Genomic DNA, 23147 nt, shown 5'->3' with positions numbered 1-23147 from the left:
TCAGTTGCCTGTGTTTGTCTGGCGTGAGATAAGCCATCTGGGCAGTTGTATTTAAGCTTGCACCCAGGAATATTATCTCTTGAGAGGGTACAAGTTTTGATTTATTTTCATTTACTGTGTACCCTAGACCTGTTAGTAATCTTTTTACAAACGCCAGATGCTGTAGTAGAATGTCCTTGTTCTCTGCTTGAATAAAACAGTCGTCCAAGTAAGGATATATTTGTATTCCTCTTTGTCTGCAAAATGCAATTACTGGTGCCAGGCATTTTGTGAAGTCCCTGGGCGCAGTAGATAAGCCAAAGGGCAGTGCAGAGAATTGGTAATGTATTGAGCCAGCTATAAATATGAGGTATCTTCTGCATGATTGTCTGATTGGGACATGCAGGTATGCCTCTTTTAGGTCTAAAGTCACAAGCCAAGCCTTCTTGCCCAGCATGGGCAGAAGCTGCTGCAGAGTTAGCATTTTGAATTTTGGAATATCCAGGAATGTGTTTAGGATAGACAGGTCCAGTATTGGTCTCCAGGCTTTGTCCTTTCTGGGCACCAAGAATAGCCTTGAGTAAAATCCTAGTCCCTGCTCTTGCTGTGGTACATGCTGAATGGCTCTCATGTCCATGAGGGATGAAACTTGTTTTTGTGCCTCTGCCCATTGATTGCGTGGCAGGTCTGGCATACCGTTTGGCCTTGGCAGGGTGTGAAAGTGGAACCTGTAGCCTTGTGATACGATATTTAAGACACATTTGTCCTGGGTGATCATGTGCCAATTTTGTGAAAAAAGTGCTAGTTTTCCCCCCAAAGGAGCTGCCAGAAGATAAGTGCTTGGTGCTGGCAGGGGAAAGTCATTGAGACTGTTTCCTGTATGGCTGCGATTTTTCCTCTCCACTTTTGGAGGTAGAAGCACCCCAATGTTTAGGCCTGTATGAGCCTTGGGGCTGTGATCTGCCTCTGGGGCGTCTGTATCTGCCTCTTTGTAGCCTGTCTGACACTAGAAAGGACCAATTCTTTGTAGGCCAGTTCCTGCTAAATCTGGGAGTCTGTACCTGCAAGAAATCCTTGACTGTTTGCATAGATTTAGCTTTGTCCTCCATTTTCTTCAACACCTCTTCTGCTTTAACACCAAACAAGGTATCATGCTGTAATGGAGCATCTAATAGTTTTGTTTTAACATGATCGGGCAGATTCTGTTCTTTTAACCAAGCATGCCTCCTAATGACAGAACCTGTAACAGCGGCCCTGCAGGAGGCCTCTAGAGAATCAAAACCACATTGCAAAGTATGTTTTCCCACTTGTTCAGCTGCATGCATTAAATCCTGCATTTCTTTGTTTTCTGCACATTCTGAATTTGTCAACATTTTCTGTTTAAGCAGTGACATAAGATATTGCTGATATTTAAGCATATGAAACTGGCAATTTAAAGCTCTTCCAGCCAAGGTAGCAGAAGTATAAATCTTTTTCCCCATCTGTCCAGGGCCCTTGAATCCCTATCAGAGGGGATAGGGTTTTTTGCATTGGAAGCCTTGACCCCTTTGGGACCCTGAGAGATAGTTTCTGGGTCAGCAGCAAGGTTTTTATAAAGAAATTTATGTGAATCAGGAACCCTGTAGTATCTGTCTGGCTTAACAGGAGCTGGTGGTAAAGAGTCAGGAGACAGACCGGACTCTGAAAATACATCATCTACAATGTCTAAAACAGGAGGAATAGCAAGGGGCCTGTGCTGAGGTAATAAAAGGAAGTCTCTGAGCCTTTTCTTGGATTCTGAGTAATCTTGGCTCTCCCAGTGGAAATGCTCCCTCATAGTATGCAGGGTCTCCCCAAAAGAATAATCCTCAGGAGGACAGGCTGAAGGGATAGATTCATCAGCATCAGAATCCTCATAGGGAGGAAGAGAATATTCCTGTTCAGAAGAGGAATCAGAAAAAATGGAAACCTGATCTGAAGATTCATATTCTATCTCTTGCCTAGGCCTCTTATCAGGAGGGGGATGGGAATCCCTGATCAAAGTAATTAAGTCTTCGGCCATTTTAAGCATCTGTTTTTTAGGCATGGTGGCCTGTCCAGGAGAATGCTGTACTTGTTTCTTTGTCTTTAGAGCTGCTTTAGTCTTTGCCTTTGAAGCTGAAGTTGGTTTCACATATAACTGTGTAGGCCTGAAAACACCCTCAGAAGCCAATGCCTGCTCAGCGGCTCTGGACCCATCTGAGGGAATAGTTTCAGAGTGTCCAATACCTTGAGTTTCCAGCGGTCTAGTCTGCTCCACGTGGGAGTCGGAAGCGGCCTGTGGCTCTGAGGTAGCGGGTGTCAGGGGCTGCGAAAGCACCTCACTGAGAACCGGAGAACCGGCGAAAGGCCTAGCGGAAGCCTCGTCGTCGGTTTTGGACCTCGGATGCCTGTCCTTTTCTTTGCGCTTTTTATAAACTCCGGTAGTCAGCTGTTCTGATGGCATTATATAATTGAATTTTCTGCCAAAGTAATGAAATGCAAAATCGCACCGATGCTTAATAGTGCATTGGTTAAATCTAGCTCAAAATCGACAACTAGCAACGTCATGGTCAGGGCCTAGGCAAGGAATACAGTAAGAATGAAAATCCTTATGAAGTATTTGCTTCCCACAAGAAATACAATTATTAACTTTTTCTGACATCGGTCTGGAGCACGAAAAAAGTTTCCCCAACGGGGTACTTAGCTTTAATGAAGACTTCGGATCTGAAATTCAAATTTGAAAATCTCAGGAGTTGGCCGACCGGCACTTGTGAACTGCTTTTGCTTCGGGCACCGCGCGGCAAGAAAAACTGAAGAAAATGGCATTGGCTGCATCTTTTATACCCCTGGTGCACTGACGTCAGGGAGGAGGTGAAAGCAACTGACGCCGGACATAGACTTTGGAACTCGGGCTGACTGCGGGTAGCCTGCCAACAGGATAACCCAATTGTAATGACTGCAACAGTGAAACACGATGAACATCGTAGAAGATATGCAGATAAATATAAAGGAAAAGTTCAAAATAAGCAATTTATTGATGACCTATTGGGAAACAAGGCAAAAGGAATTGAACCACCACCACCAAAAAAAAAAAAAAAAATGAATAGATGCATTTTGGAGAAATATCTATGAAGATCCTGTGGAACATAAAGATGCTAAATGGATAGAAGTAAAAGAAAGATTAAGAAATTAAAATACACAGGATATGAAATGGAATGAAGTAACAGCCAGAGAGAGATTGAAAAAGTTAAGAAAAGCTCCTAATTAGAAAACCCCAGGCCAGATGCAATACCAAACTTCTGGCTAAAAGTGCTAACATTTTTACATGAAGATTTAACCATAAGTAAGAAGTATTTATATGCACACCCTGCAGACAACAGCATGGTTAACAGGAAAAACAATACTGCTATTTAAGCGTGAACCTGCAAGCTATCCTAAAAACTACAGACCAATAACTTGCCTTCGAATAACACAAACTATACACTGGAACTGATACTGACAGTTTATAGTAATTTAGAAGAAAACTCAATCATGACAATAGAACAAAAGGGTAACAAAAGAAATTCATATGGAACAAAGGATCATTTGTTGTTAAATAAAGTCATATAGACCTATTAGCCTGATGAGCATGGTCTGCAAAGCCATGGAATGTACCATCATGGAACTCATAAATAAAGACACTGGTAACCTCCAAACCTTGGATCCCACCCAGTTCGGGTTTGTGAAAGGCAGATCATGCCTCCTGAACCTGATCGACTTCTTTGAGGCAGTCACCAAAGCTGTAGATGAGGGTAAAGTGGTTCACACAGCCTATCTTGACCTCACCAAGGCTTTCGACACCATCCCCCATTCTGGAATTATAGCTAAACTCAATAAACTAGGCATAAATCCCTATGTCACAAGATGGGTTGCCAACTGGCTCACTGACAGAACCCACACTGCAAAAGTTGCAGACTCCAAATCTGACCTCAAACCAGTGACAAGTGGAGTACCACAGGGTTCCGTCCTGGTACCGCTCCTGTTTGGTATCTACTTCTCTGAAGTATAGGCTAACACAGAAGGCCTCTGGCTAACGAAGTTCGCAGATGACTGCAAACTAGGAGCCATAGTCAAGTCCCCAAATGATGTGAACATCCTACAGAAGGGCCTCTCTGAGACAGATGCCTGGTGTCCGAGCCATGGCCTCAAGCTCAATGCCAAAAAGTGCAGTGTCATCCCCTTTGGTAAAAACTCTGTACCCATGAACTACCACATAGGCAGCAATCTACTTAACACCGAATGCGTGATAAGAGACCTTGGGACCCAGGTGGACAGTAGTATCTCCTTTGATAGTCACATCGCCACAGTAGTCAGGAAGTCCTTCTACGTGGCACACCTCATCATAAAAGGGTTCTCATCCAGGAAAAAAGAGGTCATCGTAACCCTCTACTCATCACTCATTAGACCCATTATAGAGTACAACGCCCCTTTTGGAATGTACCTCACAAGACATCTGCAACAACTGGAAAGGCCACAAAAGTACCTCACAAAGAGGATTACTGGACTCAAACAAATGCCCTACACTGACCACCTTAAAAAAACTCCAGCTTTACTCTGTAGCATATCGCCTACTCAGAGGTGATCTCTGCCTAACATATAAAGCTATGTCAAACCCAGAGCTGTTGGACATGCTACACCTAAAGAAATCCCAATCCCTCCAAGCTACACGCTCTAGGGACCTAAACCTTGTCACCACAATAAACAGGACATGCTGGAGGGATAGATTCCTATCCCAGAGACTTCCCATACTCTGGAACAGGCTACCCATCTACGTCAAGCAAAGTTCTTCATTAGCACTCTTCAAGAAAAATCTTGATGAGTGGATGGGAAATACACCCCGGGGATCACTTCTGTGTCTCTGCTCGTCAGTGGCACAGGAAAATAACTTACTTGGGTGGCGTAAGCCAGGGAACCTTGTTGGCTAGGCTTGCGTAGGCCCTTGGGCCGATAGCCTAGTACCTACCTATGAACCTATAATGGAAAACTGAAAAGGGGAAGAGTCTAAGTATGACATGGATAGACTACAAAAACATTTGACAGTATACCACATTCATGGACAAAGAGGGTTTAAAATTTAAAAGATATACCCTACACTGATCGATTATATTACACTGACTATGAAACAGTGGTAAATCACTTTGCAGTTAAACCAGGACAAATTATTATTTCAGGGATAAAAATTCAAAGGAGAATATTCCAGGGTGACTCTGTCACCACTGCTCTTTTGTCTTGCCCTTAAGCCATTAAGCTGTCTACTGAACTGATTAGTCATGGCTACCATTTAGCACCCAGAAAACAACAAAGTGTAAAGACTTCTCAGCTTCTTTTCACAGATGATTTAAAACTATATAGTTCATCAGATGAGGAACTGAAAGTACAAGAGTGTTTCATTGGGGATTGTGCAAACATTATAATACTGAAGTAGATGAAAAACACTGGAAACATGAGTCACAAAGCATCATAAAAATGATGAAGTTTATATCACATGGAATCATCCATTTCCAGCAGTTCAAAAATAGATGCGAGAAAACCAGATACAGTAGTCCATGAAAAGAAGACAAAAGTAGCATTGATCACTGAAATTGCTACACCCAATGACTACAGTGTCTTACGTACAAAGAGACACAAAGTCATAAAATACCAGGATTTGTAGGCAGAAATGAAGGCATTGTGGAAGAAAAACACCCAGACAGTTTCAGTAGTAGTAGCAGCAGCAATGGGTCTTATTAAAAAGAATTTACAATCATACTTAGATATGTTACTAATACATGTAACTCAGTATGATTTGCAGGAGGAGTCATTACTGGACATATTGTAGGTGCTGCAAAGAGCACTTCTGGCTAACACCAAATACTGAAAAAATACTAATTTCATGATCTTTAATCATACTTTTACTTTGGAATGGAGTCCATTCCTGTCATGGTATTAGAAACCCAACAGACTTGGAGAAATAAAAAAAAAATAGAATGCCCTCTTTAGTATGTACCTTGCCAGACACTGGCAGCAACTGGAATGTCCACAGTTTCCTTACCAAAAAATTACAGGAAGTAAAAATAATGCCCTATGTCTATACTCAGTATCATACAGACTACTGAGAACTGATATTTGACTGGCACACAAGGCATCCCTGGACCATATTTTGATAATCTTTAGCAAATCCGCAAAGCAAACAGCATCAGGGCTACTAGATCAAAAGACCAAAATTTTGCTTCTGACATAAATAGAACATGTTGGAAAACAGACATATTTCTCTCAGAATTCCCTCAGAGAACAGGCTCCCCTCCATTCATGTGAAGCAGAGCTCATCCTTAACCCTATTTAAGTGCAACTTGGACCAATGGATGGAAGTCAGAAATTCACCCACTGGTCTGGCACCAATGTCTCTGAAGGACAGAGGCAGTCTGTAAATCATCCCATATAAATCAAATTTGTGGTTCAAATTTGGGTTGCACTGCTAAGTTTTATAAAGGCTCTAGTGGTTGTTAAGCCTAGTATACACCTATGAGCTTCTGCTTTACAAGAGAACTGTATTTCTCCATAAACCACCACAAACACTTGCTGGTTCAATAACCTATCCCATAAAAGGGAACACCACTGTCTTACTCTTGCAAAAGGCAAATGGCTGCCCATGCGTGAAAAACCCACCCACCTTCTGGGTATTCCATTATGGAAACTGGTATAAAAAGAAAGCTTCCCCTTCTATGCTCAAAAAATTCCAAAAAGAGCTCTGCTTGGTTATAATCTACGGACTCCTTCTCAAACCACATCCCATCTGCAAACTCCACTTTCCAACTTTGGAAAACATACCCCAAGACATTAAATCATTAGAAATGATCATTAATCTCCATAAATGGCTGATGCACTTTCTGCTCAACCAAACCAAATAGAATTGCTCCAGTGTCAATGTCCTCACTTAGTCTGTTTCACAATACAGTTCACAAACACTCCTTTTTTTAATGCTAACAGCTCTTTGAGGTCCAACAGCCTTCACAACAACCCACATTAGGATACTGAACCTACTGCAGCAAGCACATATTCCAGCACATTACGTACACAAATCTTCTCCTTCCCAACTTCATACATACATACAAGCTCAGCTCTTCCTCCTTTTATGCCTGAGCTGTTCCAGACAACAAATACAGCTTTAAGAAAATTTACTATCACTCGCCACAAAACTCCCCTTCATACACCTTCCTCCTCCACTTCTTAGCCAAAACAATTCACTCCCCTAAAACTTTCTTCTCACACAACTTTCAACTCAAAATGCACTCATTCGAAGCACTCCTTAAAATGGAGAACACCGACATTTGTGCTGTAACAGAGATCTGGTTCAAAGCAGCAGAAAGCACACCTGCACTATCAGGCTATAACTCATTTCACACCTTTCAGCCCCAGAACTTGGATTGAAGCTCCAAAGGCAGTGGTGATTCCATATTCATAAAACATGCGCACACCTCCAGACTGGTAGCCCAACATAATGCATCAGAGATACTTCAGGTGCAGCTAACACTGGGTAAGACAGCAATTCAGGTCGTAGCCTGCTATAGGTCCCCAACCATGTCCCAAGACGCACACTCCACATTCCTAAGTACCCTGGAGAATATTAGGGTCCAACCTAACACACTCATACTGGGTGACTTCAACTACCCCTCCATTAAATGGGAAAACTACTCATGTACCAATACACTTGCCCAACGTTTCCTGGAATTCATTAATTCCAATGCCCTGGACCAACTCGTCCTTACCCCCACTAGAGGTAGCAAATTCTTGACCTGGTAATTACTAACATGGGCTACCGTTGCTCCACACCAATAGTCAACTCCTCCCTGGTTAGATCAGACCACAAACTAATCACCTTGGAAATCCACACCCCACACCCCGCAAAGGTAACCACCATGAAAAACTTCTCAGAAGCTAACTGTGGGCTCCTAAAAACAGAGGTGGCTAACTTCACAGCACCCATGCAAATGAAGAATAGTTGCATGACAGCCGAATCATACACCAATACACTGTACGAACACGTACACAAATGCATGGATCTTGCCATACCCAATAGAACCAGGATGCTCTCCTCCAAAAAAAGGAAGCCATTCTGGTTGTCCCCTGCCATAAACAAACTCTACAACAGGAAGAGGAAACTGATGCGGAATAAGGTGAAGTCCCAAGACTGGAAAAACTCCCTTATCAGTCTCAACAAAAAGTTGAGATCCCCCATCAAATCCTGTAAAGCTAGCTATGAAAACAGAATTGCAGCAGATAGTAAAGACAAAGTACAGTTGTGTACACTTACCATAAATGTAGATGCTCGAGTGTATTCACTGTTGCAGTCATTACATTTGGGTAATCTGCTGGCAGGTTGCCCTCAGTCGGCCTGAATAACAAAGTCTTGGGTCCTGCGTTGGTTGCTGTCTCCTCTTCCATGATGTCAAGTCGTCAGGGGGTATAAACCATGCAGCTGACGCCATTTTATTCAGTTTTTCATGCCCCAGATGTCAGTTGCCCCCTAAATGGGGAGCAAAAAAAAAAAAAGAGAAATATATATATATATATATATATATATATATATATATATATATATATATATAAATAAATAAACAGTAATGTATATGTAAATGCACTTTTAGCAACATAAACTTTACCTTCATCTAAAAGCAAACACACCACAAAGGCTTTAGAATATAGTGAAGGAAAGAGAAATTATGGAAAAGGGGGATGGCGGGTGGGTAACCCGGACTGCAACAGTGAATACACTCGAACATCTACATTTATGGCAAGTGTATACAACTGTACTATGTTCTTCATGTTTCACTGTTGCAGTCATTACATTTGGGTAGAATCCCAAAGCTATGGATGGGAGGATGGAACTAAATAGCATTAGGAGCTGCTATAAGCCCCTGCAGAACTGAAGTGGCAAAGCCTGCCCCTGGATTTGGAAAAGAGAGACAAATGATAATGCTTTGTGAAGGTATGAACAGAGCTCGAAGTAGCAGCTTCTAAAATGTCTTTGGTTGGAACTCCTCTAAGAAAGGCTGCTGAGGTAGAGGCAGCCCTGGTGGAATGTGACCCGATTCCCTTGGGCACAGGTTTACCATGGTGTAAGTAGCAGAAACAAATGCAGTGGCTTATCCACTTAGAAATAGTCTGCTTTGATATAGCCTTCCCCTCTGATCCTGAAGCAAATGCCACCAGTAGTTGCTCCGACTTTCTTAGAGATTTGGTCCTGTTTAAGTAGAATCTTAGTTGTCTGTGTTCGTCCAATGAATGCAGAATCCACTCCCCCCTTGTTCTGCGGATTTGGGTAAAATGTTGGGAGGTGAATAGTTTGGTTAAGAGCCACACTGGATACCACCTTAGGCGTAAAGGAAGGATTCGTTCTGAGGGACACCCTGTCTGGGTTAAATGTAATAAAAGGCTCCACAGCCATGAGAGCCTGTAATTCTGAAACCCTTCTTGCTGAAGTGATTGCCAAAAGGAAAGCTGTTTTCCAAGATAAAAATGTTATATCCGCAGTAGCTGCTGGTTCAAAAGGAGGCAGGGTGAGTTTTTCCAGCACAAAATTGAGGTCCCATGCAGGAGTTGGTGATCTTCTGGGTGGCCTTAAATTTTTGGCCCCTCTAAGATACTATTTTAGCAGAGGATGAGAAAAGATGGGAGGCTCCGTGTTGTAATGAGCTGAGATGGCAGAGGCATGGATTTTTATTGAAGAAAAAGATAAGCCCTTGTCAAACATCTCAGTTAAGTATTGCAAAATCTGAGGGATATTTAGTTTTGCTGTGTCCGTTCCTTGTGCTTGGTTCCAAACACAGAATCTCTTCCATTTATTAGCATAAGATTTTCTAGCACTAGGCCTTCTGGCTTCCAAAATGACATTTATCACAGATTTACTGAGAGGTGTTGTTTGAATGATCAGCCATGCTGCAAGGTTCAGAGTTTGGAGCTGAGTGTGCAGAATTTGATTGTTCTGCTGAGACAGTAGATGAGGTATTTGAGGCAAGTACCATGGAGGGAGTTGAGACATATTCCTTAGAATTGGGTACCAGTGCTGGCGAGGCCAGTCCAGAGCAATTGGGATCATTTTTGGTTTTACCTGTCTGACCTTTAGTAAGACCTTGGAGAGAAGAGGCAGAGGGGGAAAGGCATAGATTGATACGTTTTTCCAACTGAAGGATAGGGAATCCACTTTCCATGCTTGTCTGTGATAAGTCCTTGTGCAGAATTTGTCCAGTTGATAATTTTGGGTAGAGGCAAATAGATCTATGTCTGGGCTCCCCCATTTCTGTGTTACCATGCTGAAGATTTGTGGATCCAGTTTCCACGTGTGCGGGTCCATAAGATTTCTGCTTAGGTCGTCTGCCAGAGTATTTTGTTTTCCTGGCAGAAATTGAGCTTGAAGATGCACTCGGTAAGTCAAGGCTGTGTTCCACAATGCCATGGCTAGTCTGCAAAGGGAAGTAGGAATGTGTACCCACCTGCTTGTTTATGTACCACATAACCGTGGTGTTGTCCGTCTTTATCAGTAGTTGTCCTGGATGAAGTAAGTCCTTGAAGGCTGTCAGGGCATTCTGAACAGCTAGCATCTCTTTCTGGTTGATGTGCAGATGCATTTGTTTTGGGCTCCATATGCCCTGAATGCATCTTCCTGCCAGGTGGGCTCCCCAAGCATAGTCTGATGAGTCTGTAGTTAGGGTTTGGGTGGCAGGGGGTAGAGTGAATGACAGTCCCTTGTTTTGGTGACATGTCTCTGCCCACCAAAGAAACTCCTGTTGTAGGCAGGGAATGAGAGGAATCATTGTTTCCAGACTGTGACAATGTTGACTCCATAAACTTTTTAGGTAGCACTGAAGTTTCCTCATATGCAGTCTTGCACATGGAATTAGAATGCAGGATGCCATGAACCCCAAAGCCTGCAGAATTTGTCTTGCAGATAACTGGGTTTTTGTTGCCATCTGTTTGAAGTATGTTGTCAGTTGTCTTTGTTTGTCTGGCATAAGGTAAGCCATCTGGGCAGTTGTATTCAAGCTTGCATCCAGGAATGTAATTATTTGAAAGGGTGCCAGTTGTGATTTCTTTTCGTTTATTGTATACCCTAGGCATGTTAGAAGCCTTTTTACAAACGCCAGATGTTGAAGAAGAATGTTCTTGTTCTCTGCTTGAATGAGACAATCGTCCAGATAAGGGTAAATTTGAATGCTTCTTTGTCAGCAAAATGCAATTACTGGTGCCAGGCACTTTGTAAAGACCCTGTGCGCAGTAGATAAGCCAAAGGGCAGTGCAGAGAATTGGTAATGCAAAAAATATGCCTTGAAGCAGAGGTATCTTCTGCATAATTCCCTTATTGGGATATTCAGGTATGCCTCTTTTAAGTCTAGAGTCACTTACCAAGCGTTTCTGCCCAGCATAGGCAGTAGCTGTTGTAAAGTCAGCATTTTGAATTATGGAATGTCTAGGAAAGTGTTCAAAATCGATAAGTCCAGTATTGGACACCAGGCATTGTCTTTTCTGGGTACCAGGAACAGTCTTGAATAAAAACCTTGTCCTTTTTCCTGTTCTGGTACTGGTTGAATAGCCCCCATATCCATGAGGGACGTAACTTGTTTCTGAGCCTCTGCCCATTGATTTTGTGGCAGATCTGGCCAACTGTTTGGAATTGGCAAAGTATGGAAATTAAATCTGTACCCCTGGGATACTATGTTTAACACCCACTTGTCTTGGGTAATTAGCTTCCAATTTTGAGCATGAAGTGCTAAGTTTCCCCCCAAGGGGGCTGCCAAAAGATAAGTGCTTGGTGGAGGTAGAGGGAAGTCATTGAGACTGCTTACTGTAGGGTTGTGCTTTATTTCCTCCACATTTGGAGGTGGAGGCACCCCATTGCTTTGACCTGTAAGAACCCTGTGATTGGTATCTAGAGCCTTTTGAGCACCTGAATTTGCCTTCAGAGGCTCTGTTGGATACTGGAAAGGACCAATTTTTAGTAGGCCAGTGTCTACTGAACCTGGGTGGCTGCACTTGTAAGAAATCTTTTGCAGTTTGCATAGATTTAGCTTTGTCTTCCATTTTCTTTAAAACCTCTTCTGCCTTATTAACAAACAGAGTATCATGCTCTAAAGGGGCATCCAACAATTCCAACAATTTAGCTTTAACATGATCAAGGCGATTTTGCTCCTTGAGCTAGGCATGCCTTCTAATCACAGATCCAGTAACTGCGGCCCTGCAAGAGGCCTCCAAGGAATCAAAACCACATTGCAAAGTATGCTTTCCAACCTGTTCTGCTACATGCAATAATTCCTGTAATTCTTTATTTTCACACAATCAGAAATCATTATTTTCTGTTTCAATAAGCCCATAACATGCTGTGGATATTTAAGCATATGAAACTGGCAATTTAAGGCCCTAATTGCCAAGGTTGCAGATGTATAAACCTTCTTTCCCCATCTATCCAGTGCCCTGGAATCTCTATCAGAGGAGGTAGGATTTTTGGCTGTAGAGGCCTTTACACCTTTGGGACCCTGTGAGATAGACTCAGGATCAGCAGCAGGATTTTTGAATAGAAATTTGTGGGAGTCAGAAACCCTGTAATATCTGTCTGGCTTACTAGGAGCCGGAGGTAGGGAATCAGGAGCCATGCTTGATTCCGAAAACACATCAACAATGTCTAATACAGGAGGTATAGCCAAAGGCCTATGGTGAGGAAGGAGGAGGAAATCTCTTTTTTGATTCAGAGAAATCCTGACTCTCCCAATGAAAATGTTCCCTTAAAGTATGCAAGGTTTCTCCAAAAGAATAATCCTCAGGAGGAGATGCAGATGGAATTGATTCTTCTGCATCTAAATCCTCATAGGGTAGAATAGAAAATTCCTGATCAGAAGAGGAATCAGACGAAATGGAAACCTGATCTGAAGATTCATAATCAGTGTTTTGCCTAGGCCTATTAGCAGGGGGGGGGGGGGTTGGGATCCCCTGATTAAGGTAATTAAGTCCTCAGCCATTTTGATCATCTGTTTTTTAGGCATAGGGGCCTGAGCACGTGGCTCATGCGTCGGTTTTTTAGACTTTAGATGTTTTTTATCTTGTTTTTGAAGCTGGCATCAGTTTTATATAAAAATGTTGAGGCCTGAAAACACCCTCAGAAGCCAGTGCCTGCTCAGCGGCTCCGGACCCAAACAAGGGAGTGACATCTGTGGGTTCAATACTCTGAGAATCACGCGGCATACCGGACTCAACATGGGTCTTGGTAGAGGCCTGCGACTCAAAAGTAATGGGTATCAAGGGTTGCGGAAGCACCTCACTGAGAACCGGCGAACTGGTGACTGGCTTAGGAGAAGCTTCGTCGGTTTTGGACCTCGACGGTCTCTGTCTGTCTTTTTCTTTGCATTTTTTGTGAACTCCGGTAGTCGGATTGCTATCCGACATTTCAGGGTAATTAAATCTGGATCCAAAATATTCTGAAGCAAAAATATACCAACGCTTAATAGTGCGTTGGTTAAATCTAGCACAAAACTGACAGCAAGGCACATTATGATCTGAGCCTAGGCAAGGAATACAGTACAAATGAAAATTCTTATGAGGTATTTGCTTCCCACAAGTAATGCAATTATTAACTTTTACTGACATAGGTAAAAGTTTCCCCAATGGGGTACTTAGCTTTAGTTGAAGACTTTGGTTCTGAAACTCAAATGTGAAAATTTCAAGAGTTGGCCAACCGGCACTTGCGAACTGCTTCTGCTTCGGGCACCGTGCGGCAAGAAAGACAGAATAAAATGGTGTCGGCTGCATGTTTTATACCCCTGACGACCTGACGTTACGGAAGAAGAGACAGCAACCGATGCAGGACCCAAGACTTTGTTATTCAGGCTGACTGAGGGCAACCTGCCAGCAGATTACCCAAATGTAATGACTGCAACAGTGAAACATGAAGAACATCCACAAGGCCTTCTAAAGTTATGTAAAGAATCTCCACGGCAATACCCAGATTTGCTCTTAGCTACTGCACAATGGTACCTCCTATACCGAGCCAATATACTGGCTGACAGATTCAGTGCCAACTTTACCCCCCCAGGACCACTCACAATACCAATAGATTGCCAGGCACCCAGTATTACTGCTGCACAGGTTAAAATACCACTGTCCAAGGCTAAGAATACAGCTTCTATGGGACCTGACAATATCCCTGGCTGTGTTCTAAATTAACTACAGAGCGAACTGGCACCTCACCTGTGTGCCCTGTTTAATCACAGCCTGACCTCAGGCTTTGTCCTACTGAATAGCACACTGCTACAGTCATCCCTCTCCACAAAGGAGGAGTGACTACAGACCCTGGGAACTATCGCCCCATTAGCCTGACATGTCTGATATGCAAAGCTATGGAACTCATCATCATGGACCTAATAAACAAGGATATAGGGAATCTCAGTTTGGTTTTGAGAAGGGAAGCTCATGCCTGCTCAACCTGGTCGACTTCTTTGAGTCAGTCACCAGAGCTGTGGATAAAGGCAAGGTGGTTCATACAGCCTACCTTGATCTGGCCAAGGCCTTTGATACCATTCCCCATTCAGGAATCATAGAAAAACTCACTAAGATAGGCATCAACCCCTATATCACTAGGTGGGTAGCAAACTGGCTCACAAATAGAACCCACAGCATGAAAGTAGCTGACTCCAAGTCAGACTGCCGACCATTCACAAGTGGAGTCCCACAGGGTTCGGTCCTGGGTCCTCTCCTGTTTGGTACCTACTTCTCTGAAGTCCAGGCCAACACGAAGGGACTCTGGCTGACAAAGTTCACAGAAGATTGCAAGTTGGGAGCTATTATTAACTCCCCAAGTGATGTTGACATCTTACAGAAAGGCCTCACTGAGACCAACAACTGGTGTCAGAACCATGGCCTTAAGCTCAATGCCAAAAAAATGTTGTCATCCCCTTTGGGAAAAACCCGATTCCCATGAATTACCATATCAATGGTAGTCCACTGAACACAGAAGGTGTTATAAGAGATATGGGAACACAGGTTGACAGCAACCTCTCTTTTGACCACCACATTGCCACTGCAGTCAGAAAGTCCTTCTATGTGACGCATCTCATTACTAAAGGTTTTGCATCTAGGAAGAAAGAGGTCATTGTCTCCCTCTACTCTTCCCACATTAGGCCAATCATCGAGTACAATGCCCCATTTGGCATGTACCTCAGTAGACACCTGTAACAACTGGAGAGGCCGGAGAAGTACCTCACAAAGGGGATCCTAGGCCTTAAACACTTGTCCAATATGGACAGACTCAAAAAAACTCCAACTATTCTCTGTCTTATATTGCCTACAAGAGGCTATCTCTGCTCGACTTACAAAGCCATGTCTGACCCAGCTGTTAGAAATACTACATCTAAAGAAATCCCAATCCCTCTGCACCACATGCTCCAGAGACCTCAACCTCATTACCACAATCAACAGAACATGCTGGAGGGACAGTTTCATCCCAAAGACTGCCCATGCTATGGAGCAGACCTCCCATGCATGTCAAACAGAGCACCTCATTGGCCCTCTTCAACAAAAATCTTGATGAGTGGATAGGAAATAGAAAATTCACATTGGGGATCATTACAGTGGCTCTACTTGACAGAGGGGGTAACTATTAAATCAGCAAACGCTGTTTAATCGACCCTTTTTGTTCTAAATGGTGAAATCTTGAAAGCACGAAACAATGATTTTTTTTTCCCAGGGAAAAAAATCACTGGGCCGTTTTCAAGACTTCGCCATTTCCTCCACTGTGGTGTGATCTCAGAGTTGCTATATTTAAGTAAGGGGGTGGGGGGCAAAGCCCCCCATTTTATTTTTTCCCCCCTACAGAGCAGGGATTTTTTTTTCCCCTGGGGAAAAAAATACTATTCCATGTGTTCGGCGTGTTGGTGTTTCAACATATTTGGGTCGATTATACAGCATTTGTTAAGTTAAGCATTAGCTGATATAATATAGACCCAACAGAGGCACTGGGAACTAAGGTCAGGTGGCAAAATGCCAGGGTAATCCTATGGGCTAGGCTTGTAAAGACTCCAGGACCATTAGCCTACTCCACACCTATAAACCTATGAACTCTCTCACCCTCCCAATCTTACCACATCTCCACTTTCCCTTCTCACCGATTACATCTAGAAATCCTTCTCTTACTACTTTACTCTTCTTGATGGACATATCTTAGTGTAAAACAGTGTGAGTTTACTAGCTTTCAGTCTTGTAAGAAGATTTATTATGCATTACAAAAACAGTATTCCTTTTCTAGAGTTCTTAGCACAATATTCATAATGCAGTATACAAGTATTTACTAGTCTTTGTATTCCTACTGTAAGAAGTTTAGCAACCTATTGCTATCCTTGTTCTGATTAATCCTACAACTGTTTTCACACCTTCGATTATTTTGCTGTTTTTTATGTAAAGTACCATCTAACCAACTTCTTATATTACCTTGTATCCTGTTTTATCTTGCTGTAAACACTGGGCAGATCCTGAAAATGGTCCACTTGGATCAGTGTTCTACCCAGATCAACAATATCCCCCAAGGTACAATATTTAAGCTGCATTTTTCTTTTTTTTGGGGGGGGGGGGGGGGGCTTCCTGACCTGTGAAAACATCAAGTAGGTAGCAAAGAATGGCTCCTGCATTACCAGATAGAGACCAGCTTATCACAGGTGTTTGAACCCTATTAAATGGACTGTGTTTGCTAGTGATACACATACATACATGTACCTGGCATAAGGAGCTTTATGATCTATCATGTAATTCCCACTGTTGAAAATGCCACCCTGAAACTCTTTCAAATATTCCTCCTTATCTGCTCCTGCCCTATTAAATGCACTCACTGGTTTTGCCTGTACCAACTAGTTCAATATTCCTTCCAGTCATCATCTTCTCTCTATAAAGCAGTTTTTTGTTATTCCAAGCTGAACTAGTACCTTCTTAGCTTCAGTTTTTACACCTTCCTCATACCTAATTTTTTTAACAAGCTCTGTCTGCTTTTATTCCTCTGTGATTACTTTATACACACAAATGCAAATATGAAAAAGTACAAGGAAAATGAAACAAAATGTAAGGGATTACCTAGTCATACTGGGGCTACTACTAAGCTCATCTTTATAGATGGGAGAGAATCCCAACTACTGATGAAGATATAAAAAGCATGCAATAAAGCCTTGTCACTGCTCCCAACATAATCTTATTTTTAAGCAAGCGGCAAACAAAATAAGTCAATCTCTGGCTGCATTACTACTTTATGCATTTTACCTTTTTTTTTGTTTTTTTTTTTTTTGAAAAGAATGCTACAACTTACCGAAGGCAAAGCCAGACTGTCAGTGGGATCAAAGCTTTTTCTGCGGTGCACTTTGTGCTTATATGGAGGTAATAAGGTGGATCTGGGGATGCTAATCCTAAAAGGAAAATATAACCAACATTACACACTTCTCATAGAAAATACTATCATATGCCATATATAGAAAAGACTCCCCGTTGTTAAATCACTAAGTTATGTACTTTTGCAGATTGATTTTTAGTTTTGAAACAGCAACACAGGGCCAACTTACCACTTTTAAGCCAAGTAAACTGTTCACCTCCAGTGCTCTCTGCTTGCACAAACAACTGTGCAACATAATGATAAGAATACATTTCTCATAAGCAATATGCAGCTGATCTATGAAGGAACGCTTTTTGATTAGTCTTTACTTATTTTATTCATTTATTTGCATTTGTTAACCAGTTATGACAGAAATGCAGCAGTATAGCTGTAAATGGTGGCGGCATCATGATATAACTGCATGAAAACAAATCATACCAATGATATTTTGTCTAAACAATTATTGTCAGGACATGTGAAGGTAACAGCTTTCTATAAGAATGGCTGCTTTGTCAATATTAATATGGAATGTACATGGCTTTGCAGGTACAGACTGAAAGCAAAGCATACTGAATTATACTAAGAGATGTAGGGTGAAAATAGCAATGTTACAGCAGATGCATTTGCAGCATGTGAATTTGGGAAAGGAAGGATTTCAGGATGGACATTCAGTATCTGGGACAACAGAAAAGGGGAGTAATACTGGTTTGTTGGAGGGGCTTCAATATTGATAGAGAAGGCTCCTAGGTGGCCGTGTATTGGGTAAAATTGGGTTATACTGGCTACGCTTGTAAGGGCCCTTAAGCCATTACTCTAGTAATTTCCTATGAAAAAGGGAATAACTGTGATAGTACAGGGTTACTGACATGGGAAGGGGATTTCACTACCATGTATTTATATTCCACCTAAAATAAACAGGATTTTGGGAGAAATAGTACGTTTTCATCACAAATTATTATTTATGGGTTGGGACTGGAACCTGGTTTACAATAAAGAGGGTGTACAACATGGATATAGAAGTGAAACTAAAGTAAACCACGATATGGTAGATTTCTAAAGAAATATATGAATATATTTGGTATGGAAGATTTGAACTCAGTAGAAGGAGCTCATAATTTACATATTACCTAAGGTACAATAAGTGGTCTAAACTGAATAGAAAAATAAGTTATGTACTCACCATAACGTTCCATTTGTGCTGTCCATTTTTATTCTTCCTCAACTGATGGGTTCGGATCTGACTTGGTCGTTGCTAAAGCTCATGGCAACCAAAAACTCTCAAGCTTTTCCCTTATTCACAATGCACCAACCCCAATTACCTCAGATCTTGTTTGCTGACTTTGTAGAAAGGAATATTCATTTTCAGAAATAAAGATTGCTATATCTGGAGCTTAATATAAAGGACAGAAATGTGCTGTAACCATTCATTCTTCCAGAAGTTTTTCAAGGACAGGGATTGGTGGGAGGGGAGTTGAGGAAGAATGAAAAGGATGAATCATGCCTGTTGGGTGAGACAGAAGGTCTGGAGTTGGATCCAGAATCCAGGCTGGTGAAGCAAGTGAGGCCAAAGGAAGGAGAACTAAACTTGTTGAGGCCAGTAAGGTACAATGAGAATGACTTTGCTCTTCAACATGGCAGCTTTCTGAAGGAATTTTGGAATTACAGGTACGGGTGGAAAAGCGTACAGTAGACTGGGGGAGCATCCTTTGGCAATGGGGGGATTAGGACAAAGTAGCTGCTGCACTTGTTGATTAGAGAGGAAGCAAAAAGATTGCATCAAGGCTGGCCTCACTGACAGAAAATCATTTCAGTGGCATTCTTATTTAGGGATCATTCGTGAAGTAGAAGAATGCACCTGCTAAGTTTGTCTGCTATCACACTGGACTTCCCCCAGAATATGTGTTGTTGTGAGAAAGCAGTTGGAGAGCTCGCCCATTGCCACCCTCTGAGAGCTTCTCCACACAAAAGGTAAGATCTGGTCCCTCCTTGTTTGTTGATGTACCAAACTACTACATGTTGTCTGTTTGAATTGCAATCGTCCCAAAAGGGAGAGTGTCCTGGAAGGCCTGCAACACTAAAACCACTGCTCTCATCTCTAGGACATTGATATGCAATTTGGCCTCTGCAGGGGACCAAATGCCTTGGACAGTTTTTCCAGAAAATGTCCCCACCCCCACCCGAGCTGGGAAGTGTCCATGGTTACTATAGCCTTGGTCTGAGAAGAAAAAAATGGACAGCCTTGTAGAACCTGGTCTGATCGAATGATATGGAAACACCCAGAATCCTTGCAGTCTCAAGTGAGCTGCTGCTACTACTGCCATGCACTTGGTAAACACTGTGGGGCTGTGGTGAGTGCAAAGGGCAGAACTCTGAAATGGTAATGACTGGTTCCCAGCCAAAAGTATAAATACCTTTTGGATGGTCTATTCATCTTCATATGATAGTACCCATCCTGAAGGTCTGTCGAGCACATCCAGTCATCCTTGCCCAGAAATGGGAGAATGGAATGAACTGTGACCATCTGAAACTTGGTTTGCTGAACTGACTTAAGTTGCTGAGATCCAAAATTGGTCTCCAGTCTGGTGTTTTCTTTGGCACTAAAAAGAACCTTGAGTAAGTTCTGGATTCTGTCTGGTCTGGTGGAACCTCTTGGGTTTTCTTTTTAAGCAGCTTTTGAATATGAATTTCTGCTTGTTCCCCTTTGGGGGATATTTCTCGAGTTTGGGAAAAGGGAATTATATAACCTCTGGAAATAATCCTCTGCACCCAAGTATCTTTTGTCAGGTCTTGCCAGGATCTCTGGTGTAGGTACAAACAACCCCAGACTAACTCCAGAGGTAGGCAATTCAGCCTCCTTTCAGGAGCACTGTTAGGGTCTGTCAAAGAAAGATTCTCTGGTGCACCAGTTTTTCCAGCACCTCTGCAGCAGAAGTATTGTCGTCCATTAGAGTTCCCTCTTTTGCTTCTGGGGCAACTTCCTCCACGTGTGTCCTAGAAGGGACCCTGAGACTTCTTGCACCACATCTTTTGACCACCTTATTGATTCCTAGAAAAGGATCTTAGAGGGGTCGAAAAATGTATGTCCATAGCAGACAGGATCTTTCCATTCTTTTCATACCTGGATAGTGTGTTCTTCACCTTGGGGCCAAACAAAGGGAGCATTGACAAGCTAGGACTTGAAGGGCCCTGCAGAATCACATAAGCCCATCCAGGCATGTCTCCTAATGGAAATGCTTGAACCCACTGACCTTGAGGTTCCTTCGGCTATATGCGAAATCAGCCTCATGGAAGAATTAGAAATGGATTGCAGGGTAGCCAACTGAGAAGTCACAGATGACTGAACTTTTCAGAAACAGATCCTGAAAGGGTATCTAAAAGCTTCTTAATCAAATCCCTCTGAAGTCTCGTGAAATGTGCCAAATAATTTAGTGACCTTAAAATGAAGGTTGCTGAAGCATAGATATGCTTCCCAAATCTGTCTATCACCTGAGACTCCCTGCTGGGGAGATGGACAGTGGAACTCTCCTCAGCAAGTTCCTTTTTGGTGGCTGCTGCTATGACCATGGCATCAACAGGTACCCATTTTCCCCAAAACTGCTTGTCTACATGTGGTGCCATAATCTTATGTGGTCTCAAAGGTATAGGCTCAATGGTGTCGGGGTTCCTTCTATGCTTGCCAAGAGATCAACTCAAGGAGCTCATTGCCGTGGAGGAGTCACCCAGGAAGTAGGTGGTCCAGTACTAAAAGCCTCCAGGAATATGGACTCCTAGGATGAAGGGTTGCTGGGCATCCTGCCACCTCTCTGCTTAAGGATTTCTAGGATGTCTCTGAATAAAACATCTTCAGGTGGTGACTGTGGGGACCCTTCACCTTCATCGAAATCCATATCTTCTGTGATAGACTCCTCTGGTGAGTCTAGGTGCTACCTCTTGCTCGTATTCTTCTTAGGAACCTCCTCAGTGGGATGCTCTGGATAGGTATCAAAAAAAGAAATCAAAATTCCTTATGTGGAAGGCTGTGGTCCTTGTACTGGCTGTACCAGTGAAAAGACTTGGTATGGCTCTGAGTGCAGATACATTAAGGATGCAGATTTAGGATCGCAGGAGGATGGAGCCATCCATTCTGCACATCGCCTTGGAAAAAGGGAAGACCTCAGATCCAAAGAGGCCAGCTTTTGGACCACAGCCTTCCCCCACTCCAAGGACAACATCCCTGAGATGGAAGCCAGAGACAAGCTATCCAGTGCCAAGGCTCCACATTGCAGAGACTGCTCTGAAACTTCTCGGATCTGACAGGGAGGCTTCAACTCCAAGAGCTGTCCAGATCTGTTGGGACCTGAGCATTAACAATATACATGCTAGACAGATCCAGACAACTAGACCAAGGACTCTGGGACAGCTGAAGGAGTCAGAAGAAGTGGTTTTAGTGGGGGGGTGTAACTAACTGAAAAATGGACCTCCTGACCCAGAGGGGTAGGAGCCAAAGGAGCAGCCATCTGCCCCTGCACCAAGAGAATCTTCCTCACCACTCTTTCCACATCTTCCTCTGCGAGACTTCTGAAAGAATGAGTGGAAAACACAGAAGGGGACCTGGGTCTGTCCAGAAATGGGGAAGGTGCCCTAGAAGGTACTGGATCCACCGAAGGTGAATACAGAGTTCTTGGTAAGATAATAGGAGTTTATGGCCCAGCAACAGTCAGATCAGTTAATTTTGGTTTCTTTGCATCCAAAGGAGTTGGATCAGACATTTTCAGTTTCTTTGGATCTGAGGGTGAGATCGGATCTTTGTGAGACCTTTTCTTTGAAGATTCTGAAGCAGAAGAAGAAGGAGGCTTCAGAGACAAGGACTTAGATTGTTTTGTCTTTGTTTTGGTTTTTTGAGATTTATCTCTGGATATAGCCTCTCCAAAAGATGATGGAAAAATGCCATTTAGAATAAATTTGTTTTTGCGCTTAACCAAAGTCCTGGGGTTGAACCTGTGGCAAATTGAGCAATTTTCTTGCAAGTGAAGTGGCTCTAGACAGTAGGCACAAAGTGTGGGCATCTGAGAAGGGCAGCTTTATCCACCAAACTGCAACACCAACGTTAGTCAAAAAGGAGAAAATATTCACTACTATTTGTACTACTATTTTATTACACAGAGACAGGGAAAATAAAAGGTAGAACTACCAACAATGGTATCAGATATGGAAAGGATACTAGTGATAGTATCAAGTGGTACGCAAAGTACAAGAAAGAACACAAAATATAAGAATTAGAACAGATGCAATAAGTGTGAGCTAGGTAAGGGGAATGTTCGTCTTTTCGGCTTTTCCCGGTTAGGGGTCGCCACAGTGGAACTCCGGTCCGCTAATGATTGGCGGTTGATTTTTATGGTGCCAAGTTGCCAGCCCGACGCCCAACCTTCAGTGAAGGCACGCTCATTCACATGTCTTTTGGGGGCCACTTGATCGCGGGGAGAACATGCAGACTCCACACAGAAGGCACTCCAGCCGAGAATCGAACAGGAGAACCTCTTGCTGTGAGTCAACAACGCTACCGCTGTACCACCGCGGCTAAGGGGAATACTAAATCTAAATATAGAAAGAGAATTAAGGTTATAAACCATGTTTTCACAAACTTATCTCAATATCACTCAAGAGCTGAGCATGCAAGTGCACCGGATTATGCAGAATGCTCCACATTTAATAACAAGTGAAGCCACTGTTCCGCATTGAACAGCAGTGGCTCCGCTACATGCATTCTGATTGTTTGTATACC

General features: G+C 42.7%; 1 protein-coding gene across 1 annotated transcript in view; it reads right to left on the bottom strand.

Moving 5' to 3' along the window:
* LOC122794553 (migration and invasion inhibitory protein) overlaps positions 1-23147 on the bottom strand; it is an 889312-nt gene that overhangs the window by 207336 nt on the left and 658829 nt on the right. Inside the window, exon 8 of the mRNA XM_044063041.1 lies at positions 17327-17423. Within this exon, the coding sequence (XP_043918976.1) occupies positions 17327-17423 (97 nt within the window). The remainder of the gene's footprint in view (positions 1-17326; positions 17424-23147) is intronic.

The sequence above is a fragment of the Protopterus annectens genome, chromosome 2.part1 (genome assembly GCF_019279795.1).
Source record: "Protopterus annectens isolate FY-2018-M chromosome 2.part1, PAN1.0, whole genome shotgun sequence".
In the NCBI taxonomy this organism is placed as follows: domain Eukaryota; kingdom Metazoa; phylum Chordata; order Ceratodontiformes; family Protopteridae; genus Protopterus; species Protopterus annectens.
Note: the sequence above shows the minus strand (reverse complement) of the source record. Positions and strands in the feature narration are given on the sequence as shown.